The sequence below is a fragment of the Equus przewalskii genome, chromosome 29 (assembly GCF_037783145.1).
Source record: "Equus przewalskii isolate Varuska chromosome 29, EquPr2, whole genome shotgun sequence".
Lineage (NCBI taxonomy): Eukaryota > Metazoa > Chordata > Mammalia > Perissodactyla > Equidae > Equus > Equus przewalskii.
The window spans coordinates 24,619,278-24,641,231 of NC_091859.1; the positions used below are offsets into that span (position 1 = coordinate 24,619,278).

The window sequence follows — 21,954 nt, forward strand, 5'->3', positions numbered from 1 at the left end:
GGAATGAGAAGCAAAAAGAGAAAATATTTTAACCCTAAACATACCAAAGAACATACATATTTCAGATACAACAACAATTTATTGCTGAAATTTTTCAAAATAGCGTTCAAGAATCACAATGTACCCAATGTACTTTAATGAAACTTAACCAGAAAAAAAGGGAGCAATTTGCTTAGAAGAGAAGGAGAACTGAAATGAAATATGAATATACAAGTTTAGGAAAACCTTATAGGGAATGATAAGATCATTATTTAAAAGAAAGGATATAAGAAAAGAGAAGAGGAAAAGAAGGAAGAAGAAAAAGGAAAGAAGGAAGAGAAAGAGAGGGAAAGAAGAAACGAAGGAAGGAAGAACAGAAGGAGGGAGAGAGGAAGGGAAGGAGGAAGAAGGAAGGCTGGCAGGCAGGCTGTCTAATTGCCATTCAGAGAGAATTAAGAGAATCAAAGTTGTAGTAGAAATATATGAGACAGACAATGAATCGTCCATATATTTTTTTTCTAAAAAGCGAGAGAGAAACAGATAGGTCTCTAACTTATCTATTGAAATAATTTAGAATCATTGCTAGTGAATTTAGTTCTTCTGACCATGTTTTCTTTCTATCATTTAAAGGTAATAATTTTCTAATCTATAATTACAAATGACCCAGGAAATCACCAATACAGTACATTTTCCATTGTGTCCTGTTTTGGCTAAGTGGAGATGAATTGTTCATTATGAAATAATGCATTTCAGGTACAAAATGCTGCTCCATTTGTGAATTACCTAGTGGTGGTAAATAAAAGCTCCCAATAAAATGTACAAAATAAGAGCAAACAGGATTAATTTGCAGTATGAAAGCTTTAGATTATATGTTGGGGGTAGGGGAAAAGCCTGTGCTCAAAGCAAAAGAATAAACTATAGGACCCTGTAACAGTATTTCCAGCTCTATGATTCCATGAACTTTAGCCTAGAAATCATAATGTTTATGGAAACAATCTTGAGCTAATGGATACAACAGCAACAAATACGGAAATGATGTGTTTCCACGCTGTCTGCTAAAGCTTGGGAAGAATACAACAATCAATTGTTCATTACCCATGCTAAGCGAGAACAGCAAAGGCAAAGAAAAGAAAAATCACTCTGGCTCTGAGACAAATTCTATGGCATTTTTTTCTCCATATCTTTTTAAAATTAGCATTCCAAGAGAAGACACCACTTCATAATAATGGGACGCAGCCCAGAAATACATAATGTGATAGAGAAAAACCAGCAAGAGTTTAGGAAACTGAAGTGCATATAGCCATCAGGGGAGATAAGGTAGAGAACTGTTAAAAGCATACACCTGGAACCAGAATGCTTAGGCCCTAGACACAGCCCCACCTTAACATCTAAGCAGCCACTAAGTCACTCATCCAGAATGGCCTTGTTTCTCCAAAATGAAGGAAATGAGGGCAGTAGGGTAGAATAAACGACCTCTAATTTTAAAAGCCCATGGATAATTTAAATAATTTAAAGTCAAGAAATCTTATACTCTAGAAAAAAATCCAAATTTCAGAATTATAGCACCATAGTACAAAACTGAGCCACAAATATTACCAACACAGCATACCATAAAATGTTATAATTGGAAGGAACAATGAAAAATATCTAGCCAATGTATTCACTACATTGAAGTGAGACCTAGAGAGGTTAATTAAATGGCTCAAGGTCACATAACTAGTGGAGATGGAGAGATGGTATAAGAATTTTCCTGCTTTTGTCTAATGCCTATAGAATGACACTGAGTAAAATCTTTCTAGAAAGTGTTAAAAAGAAAAGCTAAATGAGATCTTCCGACAAAAGCAAAGCAGATACATGTAATGCTCAGAGAATAACTGCAATTAAAGAGATCTTAGAAGATAGCTAGTCAAATCCCCTATCTATGATAATCTTAATGATTGCTATTCAATTCACTTAAATTATGTTCACTTTGTACTTTGCCAATAGAAACTAAAAATTATGCAGTGGGCCATAGGGAAACATAGCTCAATGGTTAGAACCTCATAGGCTGTCATTTATAAGCCCATAACATTTACTAAATACTTCACTAAAAACTAAGGAGGGATATGAATGCTAATCCATTTTGTGACAATATTATTTTGAGAAGTGCTTATAACGCCAAGCTGAAATAGAACAAGAGAGGTAGTATTAGCTCAAATGGTCAGGCCCAAGATTTTCTGTCCATCAGATTTAACAGTTTGTCTTCCCAACTAGAACTAAGAAACATAGTACTACCCTGAATCTGCAATTAAGATGGCCAAAGAAGCCAACAGTAAGGAAGAGATCTGGACACATCATTCAGAGGCTTCATCACGCTTTGACTCAGTCACTAAACTGTTAGGTTACCTAGCAACAATACTGGAAATAAAGTAGTCACACATTTTTTCACTTTCTGTACTATATACTAGCACATTATTTGAAACATAATTCCATAGTTTAAAGAACTTTAAAACCAGAAAGACCATCATGAATGACAAAAAGTATTTTAGATAAATTTGAAAGATTTTGAAGTGGCTCAGGAGTCCATGGCTTATAATAGCAAGAATCTATTAAGATTTCACTGTTAGTGAATACTCTCATGTTAGGTGAAGACACCAAAAAAGGAAGGGTGGTGTTATTAAGTGGTTTTATCCCATCCCTAAAGCTACACATGACTAACATGGTTCTGTCACTTCTTTCATTCTCCCTGTGTGATATTTGACTATTTAGAGCAATTCTCTCAGTTTACACTCTACACATAATCATCCTCAGCAACATTCCTACCAAGTTTAATTTGTCAGTGTTGCCACTTGGTGCCTCTCCAAATTCATCTAAGCCCAGGGGACTCATGGCAACATGAGACAGGTATCATCAGACATAATTAACTTCATTACATGTAACTAAATACAAAAGGATTCCAGTCCAGATAAATGGCACTTACTTATGTCCATTTAAGGCTGCATGGTGTAAAGCAGTGTAACCCGAACTGTCTGTGCAGTTCACATTGGGGCCTCGCCAGATGCTGCAAATAAAGCACAAGCGCAGAGTTAACGGTTAAGCAGAATCGTGCTTTGAAAAACAAAAAGAAGCCTGATAGTCCCACAGCCAGCAGCATGTTATATATGAAAATTTTAGTCATGAAGAAAATGACTGCCATCTCTCAAGCATTCCCCTCAGAAAAATAACTTCATTTATTTGATGCAGGGAAATTATTAGGGAATACAACTACTTTCAGAAATTATTAGCAAATGTAGGCCCACTGCCATGCATTAAAATTTGGATCCAAAAGTCCCCTATTAGTTTATATCATTACTTAAATATTGGAAGCAATTAACATTCAGGTACTACATTATATACCAAAGAATAAAGACTTATGACACTTGTCTCATTTCTTTCCACACACACACTCTGAGATGGCAGTGATTTATATAAGTTCTAAGATATTTTTGCATTATGGGAAGAATACAAACCCTCTTGCTGCTCAATTGCTACCAAAAAAATATAATAAGTGTTTCATACTTGAAAATATAATTGAAGATTTGGACTGTTGTAAACTATATGAAGATTCTAATAGTTTCAAAGTTATTATTTTACTACACAATATATTCTGGAGATAACATGTAACTATATAAAAGAGTCCATTTTTATCCTTGATCACTACAATTACAGAAACTATTTTTATCTTTTAAAAAAGAAGGCATAGAAAGACTTTTCCAAAAGTAGACCAAAAAATGACTTTATCTGATATTTGTGATGATATTAAAGCCATCAAAACTAACATCCAATGACAAGCTAATTCATGTATTCGCAAAATGTTTATTGTACAACTATTGTATATCACATATTAAGCTAGGCACTAAGCATATAAAATCATAATTCAATGTCCTTTTTTACAAAAACAGAGTCTAATGGAGAAGATAGACACATAAACTAACAATTGATTACAAGTAGTAAGATAATTGAGGTACCAAAGAGCAGACAAGCATCTGTTAGAAGAGAATGAATAGCTAGTACAAATGAAAGGTCAAAACAGACTTAAACTAAGGTGGGACAATGAAAATGAGTAGAATGTACTTATTTGACAATTAATGAAAAGGAAAAATCAATAAGATGCAGGGAGCAATTGAAGGAAGGAAGAAGTGGTAGTCTAGAATGGCTGAGTCTTCAGGCTTAGACTACCAGAAGGAAAATGACATTAACTAAGATGTGAAAAAGAGGAGCAAATCTGCTTGGGGGAATACAGTGCAGATGGAGAGCAAACCACTGACTTCAGCTTTGGAGACACTGAACTTTAAGTATCTGACATATTTACGTAAAAGTAAGGATATCCAGAAGACTATGAAAATATTTAGTTAGAAGCATGGCTCTGAAGTTAGACTACCTGCGTTCAAAACCTGGCTCCATTACTTGCTGAGGGTAGCCCTGGATGAAGTATTTAACCTCTCTGAACTTCAATTCCTCATCTGCAAAATAGAGATGATAATAACAGTACTAACTTATAGTGCTGTTGTAAGGATCAAATGAATCATTACCCATAAAGCTCTTAGAGCATTACTACAACAGTACTAGAATGTATTATATTTGTTAAAACACAGTTCAACAAATTGTTAGAAAAAAATATTAAATAGAAAGTAAAACCATGGGAGTGCCTGATATCAGACACTATAAGAGGGAGGCTATTAGACTCAAATACCTCAGTGGAAAATACGTATATGGGGGCAAGGCGAAACCTTCTCTTAAAGGTTGATATTAGTTAAAATCTGCAAATCCCTGGTGAAAATAAATAGAATGAGGCAACTTAAAATCTGAAAACCTCCCACACCTTACTGAAACTCTCAGAGAACTGATATGAAAGTATCTATTGAGAAAAAGAAAAATTAGACAACTGCAGGACAGACATAAATCCATGGATAATTAACAATATTTAAGAGTCTAGGGGAGGGAAAAGGTTATAGTAAGGACACTGAAAGTCGTCCAGGAGTAGATAAAATCAAGAGAAAACATACAATTTAAAACAGGAAACTGTTCCAAAAAGAAGTGGAGAGGTCAAGTTAGACAAGAATTAAACAATTTATTTGGGAATTAAGAAGATCTTGAGGAGACTAATGTACAAATATAAAGATTTGATTCTAAGGTTTTAACTTTATTTTGATCTTAAACTTTATTTCAATCAAATGGTTTTACTTTATTTAATGGTATCCTACCTTCTGAGAATTAAAAAAGTGACAGTCAAACCAGGAAAGTGATAAAATGTGCATATGTTTTATAATTTCATTAGATTGTTAGGTTTTTAACACTTTTTTAAAAAAAATCAATCCTTGAAGCATTTTCTATTGCCTTTTACATTCTTATAATTTTTGTACTTTTGTTCTCCCTGCTAAACCCGTCTAATCCTGCCCTATTGATTTCAACCTCATGCCCTTCTACTAACCCACAATAGATTCTCTAACCAATCATATCTTACCATTCTTCCAAAACCAGACTAAGACTCACCGACTCAATAACCCTTTTTCTAAACACTGAATACAAGCAGTATTTAATAAATGTATGCTAAATTATATAAATAAAAATAATTAAAGAATGGGGGTTTTTTTGGTGAGGAAGATTCACCTGGAGCTAACATCTATCACCAATCTTCCTCTTTTTTTGCCTGAGGAAGACTCACCCTGAGCTAACATCTGTGCCAATCTTCCGCTATTTTGTTTGTGGATTGCTGCCTCCGCATAGCTGATGAGTGATGTAGGTCCACACCTGGGATCTGAAACCACAGATCCAGGCCACTGAAGCGGAGTGCACAAATTTTACCACTACAACATGGGGCCAGCCCCTTAAAGAATTATTTTTAATGAATAAATAAGTCACTAGGTAAAAGAGAAATGTTTAAATAAATACAATTTACTCACTTAAAATAACCTATGAAATCATAAAAAATAACCAAAAGAAGAAAAGAATGAAAAAACAGAAAAATGGAGCGATGAATAGACGGGAAAAATATAAAGCAGATAGTAAGATGGTAGATTTAAACACAACAGTATCAATAACTACAAATGGTCTAATGACCCTAGTTAAAAAGGAAAAATCATCAGACAGGATTTTTTTAAAAAGTAAGAGCCAAATATATGCTAACTATAAGAAACCTGCTTTAAATATAGAGATATGAATAGATTAAAAGTAAAAAGATAGATAGAAATACCATGTGACCCAGCTATCCCACTACTGGGTATCTACCCAAAAAACTTGAAACCAACAATCCAAAGTAACATATATACCCCTATGTTCATTGCAGCATTATTCACAATAGCTAAGACATGGAAGCAGTCCAAGTGCCCATCGACTGATGATTGGATAAAGAAGATGTGGTATACATATATATATATATATATATACACAATGGAATACTTCTCAGCCATAAAAAAAGACAAAATCATCCCATTTGCAACATGAATGGACCTGAGGGTATTATGCTAAGCAAAATAAGCCAGATTGAGAAAGACAAACACCAGATGATTTCACTCATATGTGGAATATAAACAAATACGTGGACAAAGAAAACAGTTCAGTGGTTACCAGGGGAAGGGGGGAGGGCTTGTGGACACAGGCGGTGAAGGGGAGCAATTATATGGTAATGGACAAGAAATAATGCACAACTGAAATTTCACAATGATGTAAACTATTATGAACTAAATTAGAAAATAAATAAAACTAAACTAAAAAGTAAACTGATAGAAAAACCATACTAACACTAATCAAAAGATAGCTGAATACAGGCATACCCTGGAGATATTGTGGGTTCAGTTCCAGACCAGTGCAAAAAAGCAAATATCACAATAAAGCCCATCACACCAATTTTTTGGTTTCCCAGTGCATACAAAAGTTATATTTACACCATACTATAGTAAGTGTGCAATAGCATTGTGTCTAAAAAAACAGTGTACATACCTTAATTTAAAAATACTTTATTGCTAAAAAATGCTAACCATCATCTGAGCCTTCAGCGAGTCATAATCTTTTTGCCGGTGGAAGGTCTTGCTTCATTGTTGATGAGTGCTGACTGATCAAGGCAGTGGTTGCTGAAGGTTGCTGAAGACTGAGATAGCTGTGGCAATTTCTTAAAATAAGACAACAGTAAACTTTGCCACATCAATTGATTCTTTTTTCCCTGAACAATTTCTTTGTAGCACAAAATGTTGTTTGATAGCATTTTACCCACAGTAGAACTACTTTCAAAATTGGAGTCAACCCTCTCAAACCCTGCTGCTGCTCTGTCAAATAAGTTTATGTCAAATTCTAAATCCTTTGTTGTCATTTCACCAATCTTCACAGCATCTTCAATAGGAGTAGATTCTATCTCAAGAAACAACTTTCTTTGCTCATCCATAAGAAGCAACTCCTTACCTGTTAAAGTTTTATCATGAGATTGCAGCAATTCAGTCACATCTTCAGGTTCCACTTCTAATTCTAGTTCTTTTGCTATTTCCACCAAATCTGCAGCTACTTCCCCCACTGAAGTCTTGAAGCCCCCAAAGTCATCCATGAGTTAGAATCAACTTCTTGCAAACTCATGTTAATGTTGATATTTTGACCTCTTCTCATGAATCACAAATATTCTTAATAGCACTAGAATGGTGAATGCTTTCCAGGAGCTTTTCAATTTACTTTGCCCAGATCCATCAGAGGAATTACTATCTATGGCAGCTAAAAGCTTACAAAATGTATCTCTTAAATAATAAGACTTGAAATTCCAATGACTCCTGATCCAAGGGCTGCAGAATGGATGCTGTGTTAGCAGGCATGAAAACAATATTAATCTCATTGTACACATCTCCATCAGAGCTCTTGCGTGACCAGGTACATTGTCCATGAGCAGTATTATTTTGAAAGAAATCTTTTTTTCTGAGCAGTAGGTCTCAACAGTGGGCTAAAATAATGAGTAAACCACATTGTAAACAGATGTGCTGTCATTCAGGTTTTGTTGTTCCATTTACAGAACACAGGCAGAGTAGACAAGATAACTCTTAAAGGCTCTAGAATTTTCAGAAAGGTAAATGAACATTAGCTTCAACTTAAAGTCAGCAGCTGCATTAGTCCCTAACAAGAGAGTCAGCCTGTCCTTTGAAGCTTTGAAACCAGGCAATGACTTCTCCTCTCTAGCTATGAAAGTCTTAGATGGCATCATCTTCCAATATAGGGCTGTTTCATCTACATTGAAAGTCTGTTGTTTAGTGTAGCCACCTTCATTAATTATTTTAGTTAGATCTTCAGGATAACTTGCTGCAGCTTCTACACGAGCACTCGCTGCTTCATGTTCCACTTTCATGTTACGGAGACAGCTTCTTTCTCTAAACCTCATGAACCTAACTCTGCTAGCTTCAAACTTCTTCTGCAGCTTCCTCACCTCTTTCAGCCTTCATAGAATTGAAGATAATCAGGGCCTTGCTCTGGATTAGGCTTTGGCCTAAGGAAATGTGACTGGTTTGATTTTCTATCCAGACTATTAAAACTTTCTCCATATTAACAATAAGGCTGGTTTGCTTTCTTATCAATTGTGTGTTCACTGAAGTAGCACTTTTAATTTCCTTCAAGAACTTTTCCATTGCATTCACAGCTTGTTTGGTGCAAGAGGCATAGCTTTCACCTTGTCTTGGCTTTCAACATGTATTCCTCACTAAGCTTAATCATTTCTAGCTTTCTATTTAAAGTGAGAGATGTGCAACTATTCATTTCACTTCAACACTTAAAGGCTAGGGTAGGATCATTAATTGGCCTAATTTCAATATTGTTGTGTCTCAGGGAACAGGCAAACTTGAAGAGAAGGAGAAACAGGGGAACATCCAGCCACTGGAGAAGTCAGAACACACACAACTTTTATCACTTAAGTTTGCCATCTTCAATGAGTGTGGTTCACAGTGCCCCAAACAACTGCAACAGTACTATCAAAAATCACTGACCACAGGAGTGATGTGAGTGTCATGGCGCAGTGAGCTTGCCCGGGACTATATTCCCTCCAACATACAACAAAAAGGAGCAACCAAATTCCAACAGAAAATATCCTAATAGCACAGGAATCCTCAGAGAGTCACAGCAGCCAAATGACAGAGGGCAGAGAGGCTGGAGCCCCCATTGGAGGAGCTAGAACGGTGTAAGAGAGAAGTCTGCTCCCTCCCCTAAAGACTGGGATCACTGTCGCGGGAGGCTCCATGAGGGAAGAAGTGGGGGAGGGGTTGCACGTACACAGGATCACCCAGGACTCCCTAGTGCCCTTGAAGCCTAGAGGGAAGGCCCCTAACAGGGTGAAAGCTTTCACGTGGGGTGACCTCATAAAGCCAAGACCCCAAGAGACCAGATGGCGAGAGCTGACCCAAAAACCCGGGTCTGCATGCAAGAGAAAGCAACCCGCCAGCAACTTGCCTTGTGTCACGCCATCCTGACTGAAGGCAGAGGGCTCAGAATACGCAGCTCTCAACCCTCATCTAGTGGCGATAGGCTGTAACTGAAACCGAATAATATCACAATGAGGAAGACCTGTAATTCCAGCATCAGGCAGTTCATAAAAGCTCCAGACCAGAGGGAAAACAATAAACACCCAGAACTATGTCCTGAAGACTCAGAAATAAGTAAACTAAATGACACTGAATTCAGAATAGCTATCGTCAAAAAACTCAATGAGGTAAAAGAAAACATAGAGAAACAATTCAATGAGTTCTGGAGCTACTTCACAAAAGAGATTGAAACTATAAAGGAGAATCAATCAGAAATACTAGAGATGAAAAATACAATGGAAGAAATAAAACAAAATACAGATTCCCTGACTGCTCATGTGGACACCACAGAGGAGCAAATCAGCATAATCAAAGACAGACATGTTGAATAGCTCCAGACAGAAGAGGAGAGAGAACTAACACTAAAAAGAAATGAAGAAAATCTCCAAGAAATAGCTGACTCTATGAGGAAATGCAACATAAGAATTATACGTATCCAAGAAGGTGAAGAGAAGGAGAATGGAGCAGAAAGCATGCTCAAAGAAATAGCAGAGAACTTCCCAAATCTAGGGAATGAGAGAAATGTGTGTGGAGGAAGCTTTCAGATCACCTAGGTTTGTCAATGTAAAAAGACCTACTGCAAGGCGTATAGTAGTAAAACTGGCAAAAATGAATGACAAAGAAAGAATACTCAGGGCAGCAAGGCAGAAGAAAATAACCTACAAAGGAACCCCTATCAGACTTTCAGCGGATTTCTCTGCAGAAACCTTACAAGCTAGGAGAGAATGGAATGACATATTCAAAACTTTAAAAGATGAACATCTTCAGCCAAGAATACTCTATCCAGCAAAAATATCCTTCAGATATGAGGGAGAAATTAAATCTTTCCCAGACTAACAAAAGCTAAGGGACTTCGTAGCCACAAGGCCACCCCTACAAGAAATCCTCAAGAAGGCCCTCATGTGTAACAAAAGAAAAATGGGAGAAAGGGGTCACAAAACACAGAGTTAGGAGACAAGTAGATAGAATCAGAATAGGATAACAAATATTCAACTATAGCATTAGGATAAAGGGAAGGAAAACACCAAAAACAAAGACAAACTTGTCACTTTAACCAGAAATTCACAACACAAGCTAGAATAAGATATGAAAATAATAACTTAGAAGGGGAGGAGAAAAGGGACTGAATCAGTTTAGACTAAGGAAATAAGAGGTCATCAGAAAAAGAAATACGTTATGCACGAGATTCTGAATACAAACTTCAGGGTAGCCACTAAAGCAAAAAGCAGAAAAGAGACACAAAAAATAAATAAGGTTAAAACTAAGAAACACAGCATAACAGACTGCAGAAGTCAATAGGTAGACCAAAACACACAGGATGAGGAACAAAGGAAAACCAGAAAACGAGTGACAGAATGACAGCATTAAGCCCTCATACATCAATAATCACCCTCAATGTAAATGGATTGAACTCTGCAATAAAAAGACAAAGAGTGGCAAGATGGATTAAAGAACAAGACCCAACACTTTGTTGCCTCCAGGAAACACACCTCAGCTCCAAGGACAAACACAGGCTCAGAGTGAAGGGGTGGAAGATGATACTCCAAGCTAATGGCAAACAAAAGAAAGCAAGTGTCGCAATACTTATATCAGACACAGCAGATTTCAAGATAAGGCAGGTAAAAAGAGACAAAGAGGGGCAGTATATAATAATCAAAGGGACACTACATCAAGAAGAAGTAACACTTATAAATATCTATGCACCCAACACAGGAGCACCAAAGTTCATAAAGCAACTATTAACAAAATAGTTACAAAAAATAGTAGGGGACCCCAATACCCCACTCACATCATTGGAAAGATCATCCAGATAGAAAATAAACAACGAAACAGTGGAATTATATGAAAAGCTAAAACAGTTGGACTTAATAGACATATATAGAACACTCCATCCAAAAACAGCAGAATACACACTCTTCTCAAGTGCGCATGGAACACTCTCAAGGATAGACCATATGTTGGGAAACAAGGCAAGCCTCTATAAATTTAAAAAAATTGAAATAATAACAAGCATCTTCTCCAATCATAATGCTATAAAGCTAGAAATTAATTACAAGAAAAAGGCTGAGAAAGGGACAAGGATGTGGAGACTAAACAATATGTTGTTGAACAAGCAATGGATCACTGAAGAAATTAAAGAAGAAATCAAAAAATATCTGGAGAGGGGCTGGCCCCGTGGCCGAGTGGTTGAGTTCACACGCTCCGCTGCAGGCAGCCCAGTGTTTCGTTGGTTCAAATCCTGGGCGCAGACATGGCACTGCTCGTCAAGCCACGCTGAGGCAGCATCCCACATGCCACAGCTAGAAGGACCCACAATGAAAAATATACAACTGTGTACTGGGGGGCTTTGGGGAGAAAAAGGAAAAAAAAATAAAATCTTTAAAAAAAAATAGCTGGAGACAAATGAAAATGATAACATGCCATACCAACTCACCTGGGATACAGCAAACGCTGTGTTAAAAGGGAAATTCATCACAATACAGGCACACCTTAACAAACAAGAAAAATCCCAAATAAGCAATCTCAAATAACACCTAACTGAATTACAGAAAGAAGAACAAATAAAGCCCAAAGTCAGCAGAAGGAGAGAAATAATAAAAATCAGAGTAGAAATAAATGCTATTGAAACAAAAAAGGCAGTAGAAAGAATCAATGAAACAAAGAGCTGGTTCTTTGAGAAGATAGATAAAATTGACAAACCCCTAGCCAGACTTACAAAGAAAAAAAAAAGAGAGAAAGCTCAAATAAACAAAATCAGAAATGAAAGAGGAGAAATAACAACAGACTACACAGAATACAATGGATTATAAAAGAATACTATGAAAAACTATATGCCAACAAAATGGATAACCTAGAAGAAATGGAGAAATTCTTAGACTCTTACAATCTCTTTAAGCTAAGTCAAGATGAAGCAGACAATCTGAACAAACCAATGACAAAGAAAGAGATTGAAACAGCAATCAAAAGCATCCTAAAGAATAAAACCCCAGGACCAGACGGCTTTCCTGGGGAATTCTACCAAACTTTGAGAGGATTTAATACCTATACTTTTCAAGCTATTCCAAAAAATTAGGGAGGACAGAACACTTCCAAACACATTCTATGAGGCCAACACCACTCTGATACCAAAGCCTGACAAGGACAGCACGAAAAAGAAGAACTAAAGGCCAATATCGCTGATGAACATAGATGCAAAAATTCTGAACAAAATTTTGGCAACCCGAATTCAGCAATACATTAAAAGGATCATACATCATGATCAAGTGGGATTCATACCAGGGACACAGGGATGGTTCAACATCCGCAAATCAATCATCGTGATACACTACATCAACAAATTGAGGAATGAAAACCACATGATCATCTCAATAGATGCAGAGAAAGCATTTGACAGGATCCAACAGTGATTTATGATAAAAACTGTGAACAAAATGGGGATAGAATGAAATTACCTCAACATAATAAAGGCCATATATGATAAACCCACAGCCAACATCATACTCAATGGGCAAAAACTGAGTGCCATCCCCCTGAGGACAAGAATGAGACAAGGATGCCCTCTATCACCACTCTTATTCAACATAGTAGTGGAGGTTTTCGCCAGAGCAATTAGGCAAGAGAAAGCAATAAAAGGAATCCAAACAGGGAGGGAAGACGTGAAACTCTCACTGTTTGCAGATGACATGATCTTATATATAAAAAACCCCAAAGAATCCATTGGAAAACTTTTAGAAATAATGAACAACTACAGCAAAGTTTCAGGGTATAAAATCAACTTACATAAAGCAGTAACATTTCTATACTCTAATAACGAACTAACAGAAAAAGATCCCAAGAACACAATACCATTGACAATTGCAACAAAAAGAATAAAATACCTTGGGATGAATGTAACTTAGGAAGTGGAAGACCTATACAACAAAAACTACAAGACTTTACTGAAAGAAACTGATGATGACATAAAGAGATGCCATGCACATGGATTGGAAGAATAAACATAGTTAAAATGTCCATACTACCTAAAGCAATCTACAGATTCAATGCAATCCCAATCAAAATCCCAATGACATTCTTTACAGAAACAGAACAAAGAATCCTAAAATTCATACGGGGCAACAAAAGACCCCAAATTGCTAAAGAAATCCTGAGGAAAAAGAATACAGCTGGAGGCATCACAATCCCTGACTTCAAAACATACTACAAAGCTACAGTAATCAAAACAGCATGGTACTGGTACAAAAACAGGCACACAGATCAATGGAAAAGAATTGAAAGCCCAGAAATAATACCACACATCTATGGACAGCTAATCTTCGACAAAGGAGCTGAGGGCCTACAATGGAGAAAAGAAAGTCTTGTCAACTAATGGTGCTGGGAAAACTGGGAAGCCACATGTAAAAGAATGAAAATTGACCATTCTTTTTCACCATTCACCAAAATAAACTCAAAATGGATCAAAGACCTAAAGATAAGACCCAAAACCATAAGGCTTCTAGAAGAAAATACAGGCAGTATACTCTTTGACATCAGTATTAAAAGGATCTTTTCAGACACCATGTCTTCTCAGACAAGGGAAACAACAGAAAGAATAAATAAATGGGACTTCATCAGACTAAAGAGTTTCTTCAAAGCAAGGGAAAACAGGATTGAAACAAAAAACAACCCACTAATTGGGAAAAAATATTTGCAAGTCATATATCCAACAAAGGGTTAATCTCCATAATATATAAAGAACTCACACAACTCAACAACAAAAAAATCAAACAACCTGATCAAAAACTGGGCAGGAGACATGAACAGACATTTCTCCAAAGAAGATATATGGATTGCCAATAGGCATATGAAAAGATGTTCATCATCACTTATCATCAGGGAAACGCAAATCAAAACTATACTAAGATACCATCTTACACCCATTACAATGGCAAAAATAACCAAAACAAAAAGTAACAAATGTTGGAGAGGTTGTGGAGAAAAAGGAACCCTCATACACTGCTGGTGGGAATGCAAACTGGTGCAGCCACTACAGAAAACAGTATAGAGATTTCTCAAAAAATTAAAAATAGAAATACCATTTGACCCAGCCATCCCACTACTGGATATCTATCCAAAGAACTTAAAATCAGCCAATTCCAAAAGTCCCATGCACCCCTATGTTCATTGCAGCATTATTTACAATAGCCAAGACAGGGAAGCAACCAAACTGCACATCAACTGATGATTGGATAAAGAAGATATGGTGTATATATATATATATATATATATATATATATATATACACACACACACACACACACACACACACACACAATGGAATACTACTCAGCCATAAAAAAGAATAAAACCGTCCCATTCACAGTTGGTCCTTGAGGGAATTATGTTAAGTGAAATAAGCCAGATAGAGAAAGACAAACTCTGTATGGCTCCACTCACATGTGGAAGTTAAACATGTAGACAAAGAGAACAGATTAGTGGCTACCAGGAGAAAGGGGGGATGGGGGATGGGCACAAAGGGTGAAGTGGTGCACCTACAACACCACTGACAAACCATAACATACAACTGAAATTTCACAAGGTTGTAAACTATCATAAACTAAATAAAAATTTAAAAAATCACTGATCACAGATCACCATAACAAATATAATAATAATAAAGCATGAAATACTGAGAGAATTACCAACGTGTGACACAGAGACACAAAGTAAGCAAATCTTTTTGGAAAAATCATGCCAACAGACTTGCTTGAGGTATGGTTACCACAAACCTTCAATTGTAAAACTCACAGTATCCACAAAGCGCAATAAAGCAAAGCACAACAAAACAGGATATGCTTGTATATTAACAGACTTAAAAAGAAAAATCATGATTATCTCAACAGATATGGAAACAGTTGTCAAAACGCAACATCAATTCTTAATAAAAACTGTTAGTAAAATAGGAATAGGAGGAACTTCATCAACGCGGTAAAAGACATCTACAAAAAAACTACAGCTAACATCTTAATGACGAAAGAATGAATGCTTTGCCCTTAAGATGAAGAACAAAGCAAGGATGTATGTTCTTACTACTTCTATTCAACATTGTACTGGAGGCTGTCTGATATTCTTCATTTGATAAATAGCAGCATCTTCTTGTGCAGTGCTAGTCATGTCCCTGAGACACAGTGGTGGTCAGAGTAAATGGATTTGTCTGTATTGGGAGCCTGGTCACCAGAGCTGTTTTAACCCTGGCAAAATCAATAATGTCACCATCAATTACACCTTCACTGACCTCAACCACATGGTCTACATGTTCCAGTATGATTCCACCCATGGCAAGTTCATCGGCACAGTCAAGGTTGAGAATGAGAAACTTGTCATCAATGAAAAGCCCATCTCAATCTTCCAGGAACATGATCCTGCCAAGAAAAGCTACTAAAATGTTTAAATTGTGTTTAATTAGGGGAAGCTGTGTGAAAAGTATAGGGAACTTTCTGATCTATCTTTGTAATATTTCTGTAAGTCTAAAATTATTTCAAAATGAAACATTTTTTAAAAAGTTTTTAAGAATAGCTTACTCCAAAAAAAGCCCACGACCAAATGAAGTATGGGTGGCAAGGTTGAAATATATAACTCAACATATGAAACTCAACTGTATCTCTATATGCTAGCAAAGAACAATCAGAAATAAAAAAAAAATTTTATATATAATTTACGGCAGCATGAAAAATATGCAATATTTCAGAATAAATTTGACAAAAGATGTGCAAACTTGTACACAGAAAACTACAAAATATTGCTGACAGAAATTTAAAAAGACCTAAACAAATGGTAAGATAACCAAGTTCACAGCTCAGAAGACTTAATATTATGATGATGTTAATTTTCCCCAAATTGATCTTTAGATTCAATGTAATTCAATGAGAACATCAACAAGCATTCTTGGTAGAAATTGACTAACTGATTTTAAAATTCATATGGAAATACAAAGGACCTAGAACAGCCAAAGCAACTTTGAAAAAGAACAAAGCTGGGGCCTTACATTACCTGATTTCAAGTCTAAGATAAAGCTATAGTCAACAAGACAGATAGTATGGTATCAGAGTAAAGACAGATCAATGGAACAAAATGGAGAAATAGAGTCCATTTAGACCTACACATATATGCAACTGATTTTTTTTAAAGATTTTATTTTTTTCCTTTTTCTCCCCAAAGCCCCCCAGTACATAGTTGTATATTCCTCGTTGTGGGTCCTTCTAGTTGTGGCATGTGGGACGCTGCCTCAGCGTGGTTTGATGAGCAGTGCCATGTCCGTGCCCAGGATTCGAACCAATGAAACACTGGGCTGCCTGCAGCGGAGCACGCAAACTTAACCACTTGGCCATGGGGCCAGCCCCTACACAACTGATTTTTGACAAAGATGCAATGGTAATTCATTAAAGAAAGGATAGTCTTCTCAAAAGATTGTGCTGGAACAAATGGATACCCTTAGGTCACACCGTATTAAAAAAAAACCTGGATATCCTCACTATACTATACAAAAATTAACTTAAAAATGAATCATAGATCTAACAGCAAAACCTATAACCATAAAGCTTCTACAAGAAAATGTACAGAAAAATATTTTTTAAATTTTAACCTCGGGATAAGCAAAAATTTCTTAGATATGACACCAAAAGCACAACCCACACAAGAAAATCTGACAAATTGGACTTCATCAAAATTAAGAGCTTCTGCTCTTCAAAGGCACTGTTGAGAGAATAAAAAGGAAATGGACTGGGAGAAAATATTTGCCAATCACATTTTCTGACATATTCTTTGATCCAGAATACGTAAGGAACCCTCAAAATGCACTGATAAGAAAATCAGCAACCTAATAAAAAGTAGGCCAAACATTTGAACAGCTATTTCAACAAAGATATACAGATAGCAAGTAAGAAGATGAAAGGGTGCTCAACATCATTTGTCTTTAGAGAAATGTATATTGAAATCATGAGATACTCCTTATAAAATGGCGATGATTAAAATGACTTCACATACCAATGTTGACAGGGATGTAAATCAACTACAACTCTCACACACTGCTGGCAGGCACCTAAAACAGTACAACCACTGTGGGAAACAATTTGGCAATTCCTTAAAAAGCTAAACATCCAAATACCATACAATCCAGCCACTCCACTCTAGGTATTTAGTCAAGAGAAATCACAGCATATGCCCACACAAAGACTTATATATAAATATTCATAACAGCTTTTTTTAATAATAGCCCAAAACTGAAACAACCCAAATGTCCATTAACAGATGAAAAGATAAACAAACTGTGGGGGCTGGCCCCGTGGCCGAGTGGTTAAGTTCGCGCGCTCCGCTGCAAGCGGCCCAGTGTTTCGTTGGTTCGAATCCTGGGCGCGGACATGGCACTGCTCGTCAGGCCACGCTGAGGCAGCGTCCCACATGCCACAGCTAGAAGGACCCACAACGAAGAATATACAACTATGTACTGGGGGGCTTTGGGGAGAAAAAGGAAAAAATAAAATCTTTAAAAAAAAAAAAAAAAAGATAAACAAACTGTGATATATGCATATAATAGAATACTAGCCAGAAATAAAAAGGAAGGAAATATTGAAATATCCAACATCAGTTGAAAATCTAAATCAGTTTGATTCTCAGATCCCCACCTCTTCTTGGAACAGCAGAATTGGAAATTCATTCTCTGAAATGGATAAAACACATGGTCTCTGGACTAGAAGATAACAGGCACAATTGAGGGCAGGAGTGCTAAACAGTGTGAGGTAGGGAATTAAATTCAATAATTAAACATTTTTTCAGGACTATTTATTGAATGATTTTTCCTTTTCCTGCTTCTTTCAAATGTCAACTTTATCTTATACTAAATTCTTCTATGTACTGCTGGTCTGTTCCATTTTTGTATTCATTGATTTCTCTATTCTAGCACTGGAATCACACGTTTTTGGTATTGTTTATAATTGGCGGTATATAGATCCTATTATTGCTTCTTGTTTCACATTTCTTTTTCTGTGAATTCCACCATATGCCTTGAAATAAAAGTACTGATATGAAAAGTAGACACAAAAATATTTACTGTATAATTTTAATAGTATAAAAGAGAAATGTCATGAATGCCCAACAAAAAGAGAAAAGTTAATTAGGATTCATCTACACCATGAAATATTATGCAACTATTAAAACAAATAAGTTTGATCCCTACATGTATTTGGTTAACCTTGAAAAGTTAACCAAAATATATTGAGAAAAATCAAATTGCAGACTACTGTGTGTGTGTCTGTGAATATCCTGTGTTTTACATGTATTAACTCAGTTATAGCCACCCAACAACTATGAGACAGATACATTATTCACATTGCACAGATAAGAAATAATTGCATTAACATAGAAAAATGCATGCAAAAATACATTTAATCACCTATGAATTATTTGAATACTCAAAAGTATCAAGCATTTCTTTAAGGGAAAACAAAAAGACAATAAAATAAAAGGGGGAAAAAGTAAGTTTGCTCCAGAGTGTGAAGAGCCTTAAAACATGTCAAGAAGCTTAGTTTTTATCCTGTATGCAGCTTGGAGCTAGAGAGTTATCAGAAAAGATAGTAAGCATGATTCTGAGGTGAGTGGGTCAGTCAGTGTTCTAGAATGAGAGCTCGTCTGACAGTTGGAAGGTGAACAGAGGAACAAACTGGTGGCAGGGAGTCAGGCTGGTAGTAGTCTGTGTTAACAGTCTAGAGAGGAAACAAAGAAATCTGAACTAATGGAAATATAGCAGTGGATAGAGAAGAGGGAGGAAATTCAAATAAAGACGTCTAAAATAAAACCTATGGGAGATGGTATCCATACAGACAAGATAAAAGCAAATGAATGAGGTTTCTACCATGAATGAAATGCATAGATGATGAGATATCTCCATCAGAGAACTAGAAGGGCAGTGGTACCTTTTAGGGAAAGCAAGTTTCAGTTAAAGCTGACTAGAACACTATGTTGCTCAGTAATACTTCCAGCAAAGGATGGAAAAGAAATGAGAAAATACTGCAAATTAATTCAAATTATTTTTTAAATTTCCTGCATGTTATTAGATCCTATAAATATTTAATAGGGGAAGATATTGATATTTATAACTAAGATTTTAAGGTCTACAGATTTCATTTACTTATACCATCTCAGTTCCCCATTATCAGAAAAAAAATGATTATAACAGGAACATGAAAAAAAATCTCCAACGCATGTCTCTTTTCTTAAACAGAATGGATATGGATACATCCTTCTAAAACAAGGAGGTTTCGAATAGAAATTTAGCATATATATGAATATATTCAACTGCACCTATTGACAGAGCCTCTAGGCACATATCCACATATCCATAGAACATCCACACACATCTGAAACACTACAAATAAGCCAGACCCAAATCTTCCAACTAAAAACTCAATTAAAAAATAAACATTGATGCTTAAAAGCTCAAGCTTTGAGCTAATGTTCTTCTTCATTCCAATTTTTTTGCATTGCATTCCTCTCATTTCTCAATCATAATTCTCAAATTTAAAAATAAGGCCTGTATTAAAACTTTGGTTAACTTAAGCCTGTTTCATAAAATGCAAGAGTTTCTAAAAGTTTTAAATGCTTATTATATATTTATTCAAAAAAAAGAAATTTATAGATCCTTGGTCTTAGTCTAATATATATTCAATCCCATTTTCTACACCTACTTATCAATATTTTAAATTCTGTGTATGAAAAATCTTGTCTGGAACGAATGCTCTCAGAAAATATGAGATCTCCAATTACCAAAGATTTGATTTCGTTTGTTATACTATTTGTACTAATGTAACAAATCAGATTGGAATGTTTCAGAACAAATATAAACAAAATAGATTTTCTACTAAACTTTCAAATTATCAGTCTATTCATTATTAAGAATATTTTATTCCTAAGCTTTTGCAATAGTAAAGCAGAGTACTCCTAAATAAACTATAAGCCTGAGTTTCTTGGGCCAATATTCATATGCAGAGCAAATAAGATTTAGGCACGGCTACTTCACAAATTGATCATTATTACACCCTCTACCAATCAGGAAAAGCACAAGACTGTTTCAGCTTCTCTTGTTTCTTATCTGACTCTTGACCCTTGGAGATGACCCCACGGATCCAGATATGGAAACTCATACAGAATGTGCATCTACTGCCTCAGGCAGGGTCAGAATATGTAGGAATGGTCTTCTGACACATCGGATAATTTCAAGCAATGCAAAACAAAGTCCCTATTCTTTTCAATTTGTATCTTAATAGTTTGCTTCCATTTTTGGCTGAACTGGATACATGTGCACATACTATTGAGTACTGTAAGTTAAGTCGTCATCTCTATAGTGATGACATAATTTTATTATTGTGGGCTAGAAGTGTCTCACATGGGTGTTGAGTCTAGAATAACGTGAGCCATATATGTAAATTTAGATTTTCTAATAGCCTCATCAAAAAGGTAAAAAGAGGAAAAATCCAAAATACCATCATTCCAACATATGACCAATATAAATATTATTGAGGCATTTTTACATTTCTTTTTTGTACTGTTTTAAAAATCAGTGTTTATTTTACACTTATAGCACATTGCAATTATGACGAGCCATATTTCAAGTGCTTCATGCCTCATGTGGACAGTGGCTACTCTTTTGTGCAGCACAGGGAAGGTCTTATACAATTATTTCCAGGAAAAAACAGAAAACAAAATTAACTCTGATAATTCAAAAGGCCTTCTAAAAATAACTGAAAATATTGGCTTTGTAATAAATACCCATATGACTGAATCACAGAAAATTTCTTAATTTCTTATCTTTTGAGCAAAAATGTATAATAGACCTAGTATAGAGTCACATAAGAGACTGAAAATATACAATTTTACATAAGTGAACACATTAGGGAGCACTATAGCTAAAATTATACAAATGAAACATTTTCTAATGAATAATATGCACCTTGAATTGCTTGATGTAATTCTCAATAACATGTATTCACATGGCAAACCAGAATTGGCTAACTATGAGCAGAAATAACTCCTTGAGTTAAAAATCACACAACTTATGATCTCTCTACTATTTATAAAGTATATGCCACAAGATAGCATTTTAGAATATGAGAAGGAATTTGTAACCATGCAGAGAACCACAGAGAAAAGAAAACATGAGGGGACAGCCCCGTGGTCGAGTGGTTAAGTTTGCGTACTCCACTAAGGCAGCCCAGGGTTTCTCTGGTTCGGATCCTGGGTGCAGACATGGCACCACTCATCAGGCCACGTTGAGGCTGCGTCCCACATACTACAACTAGAAGCACCCACAACTAAAATATACAACTATACTGGGGGGATTGGGGGAGAAAAAGCAGGAAGAAAAAAAAGAAGATTGGCAACAGTTGTTAGC

General features: G+C 35.9%; 1 protein-coding gene across 41 annotated transcripts in view; it reads right to left on the reverse strand.

The window, feature by feature from the left end:
- ANKS1B (ankyrin repeat and sterile alpha motif domain containing 1B) overlaps window positions 1–21,954 on the reverse strand; it is a 1,029,975-nt gene that overhangs the window by 880,420 nt on the left and 127,601 nt on the right. For 20 of the 41 annotated variants that reach the window (XM_070599954.1, XM_070599944.1, XM_070599930.1 and 17 more), the window contains exons 2-3: window positions 4,379–4,460; window positions 2,939–3,019 (exon numbers count right to left, since the gene is read on the reverse strand). The exons of 1 other annotated variant lie outside the window; for it this stretch is intronic. In XM_070599954.1, coding sequence (XP_070456055.1) covers window positions 2,939–3,019; window positions 4,379–4,460 — 163 coding nt within the window. Of the gene's footprint in view, window positions 1–2,938; window positions 3,020–4,378; window positions 4,461–15,807; window positions 16,291–21,954 lie in introns of those variants that run through there. 20 more of the 41 variants (XR_011534653.1, XR_011534657.1, XR_011534652.1 and 17 more) reach the window with 2 other exon arrangements.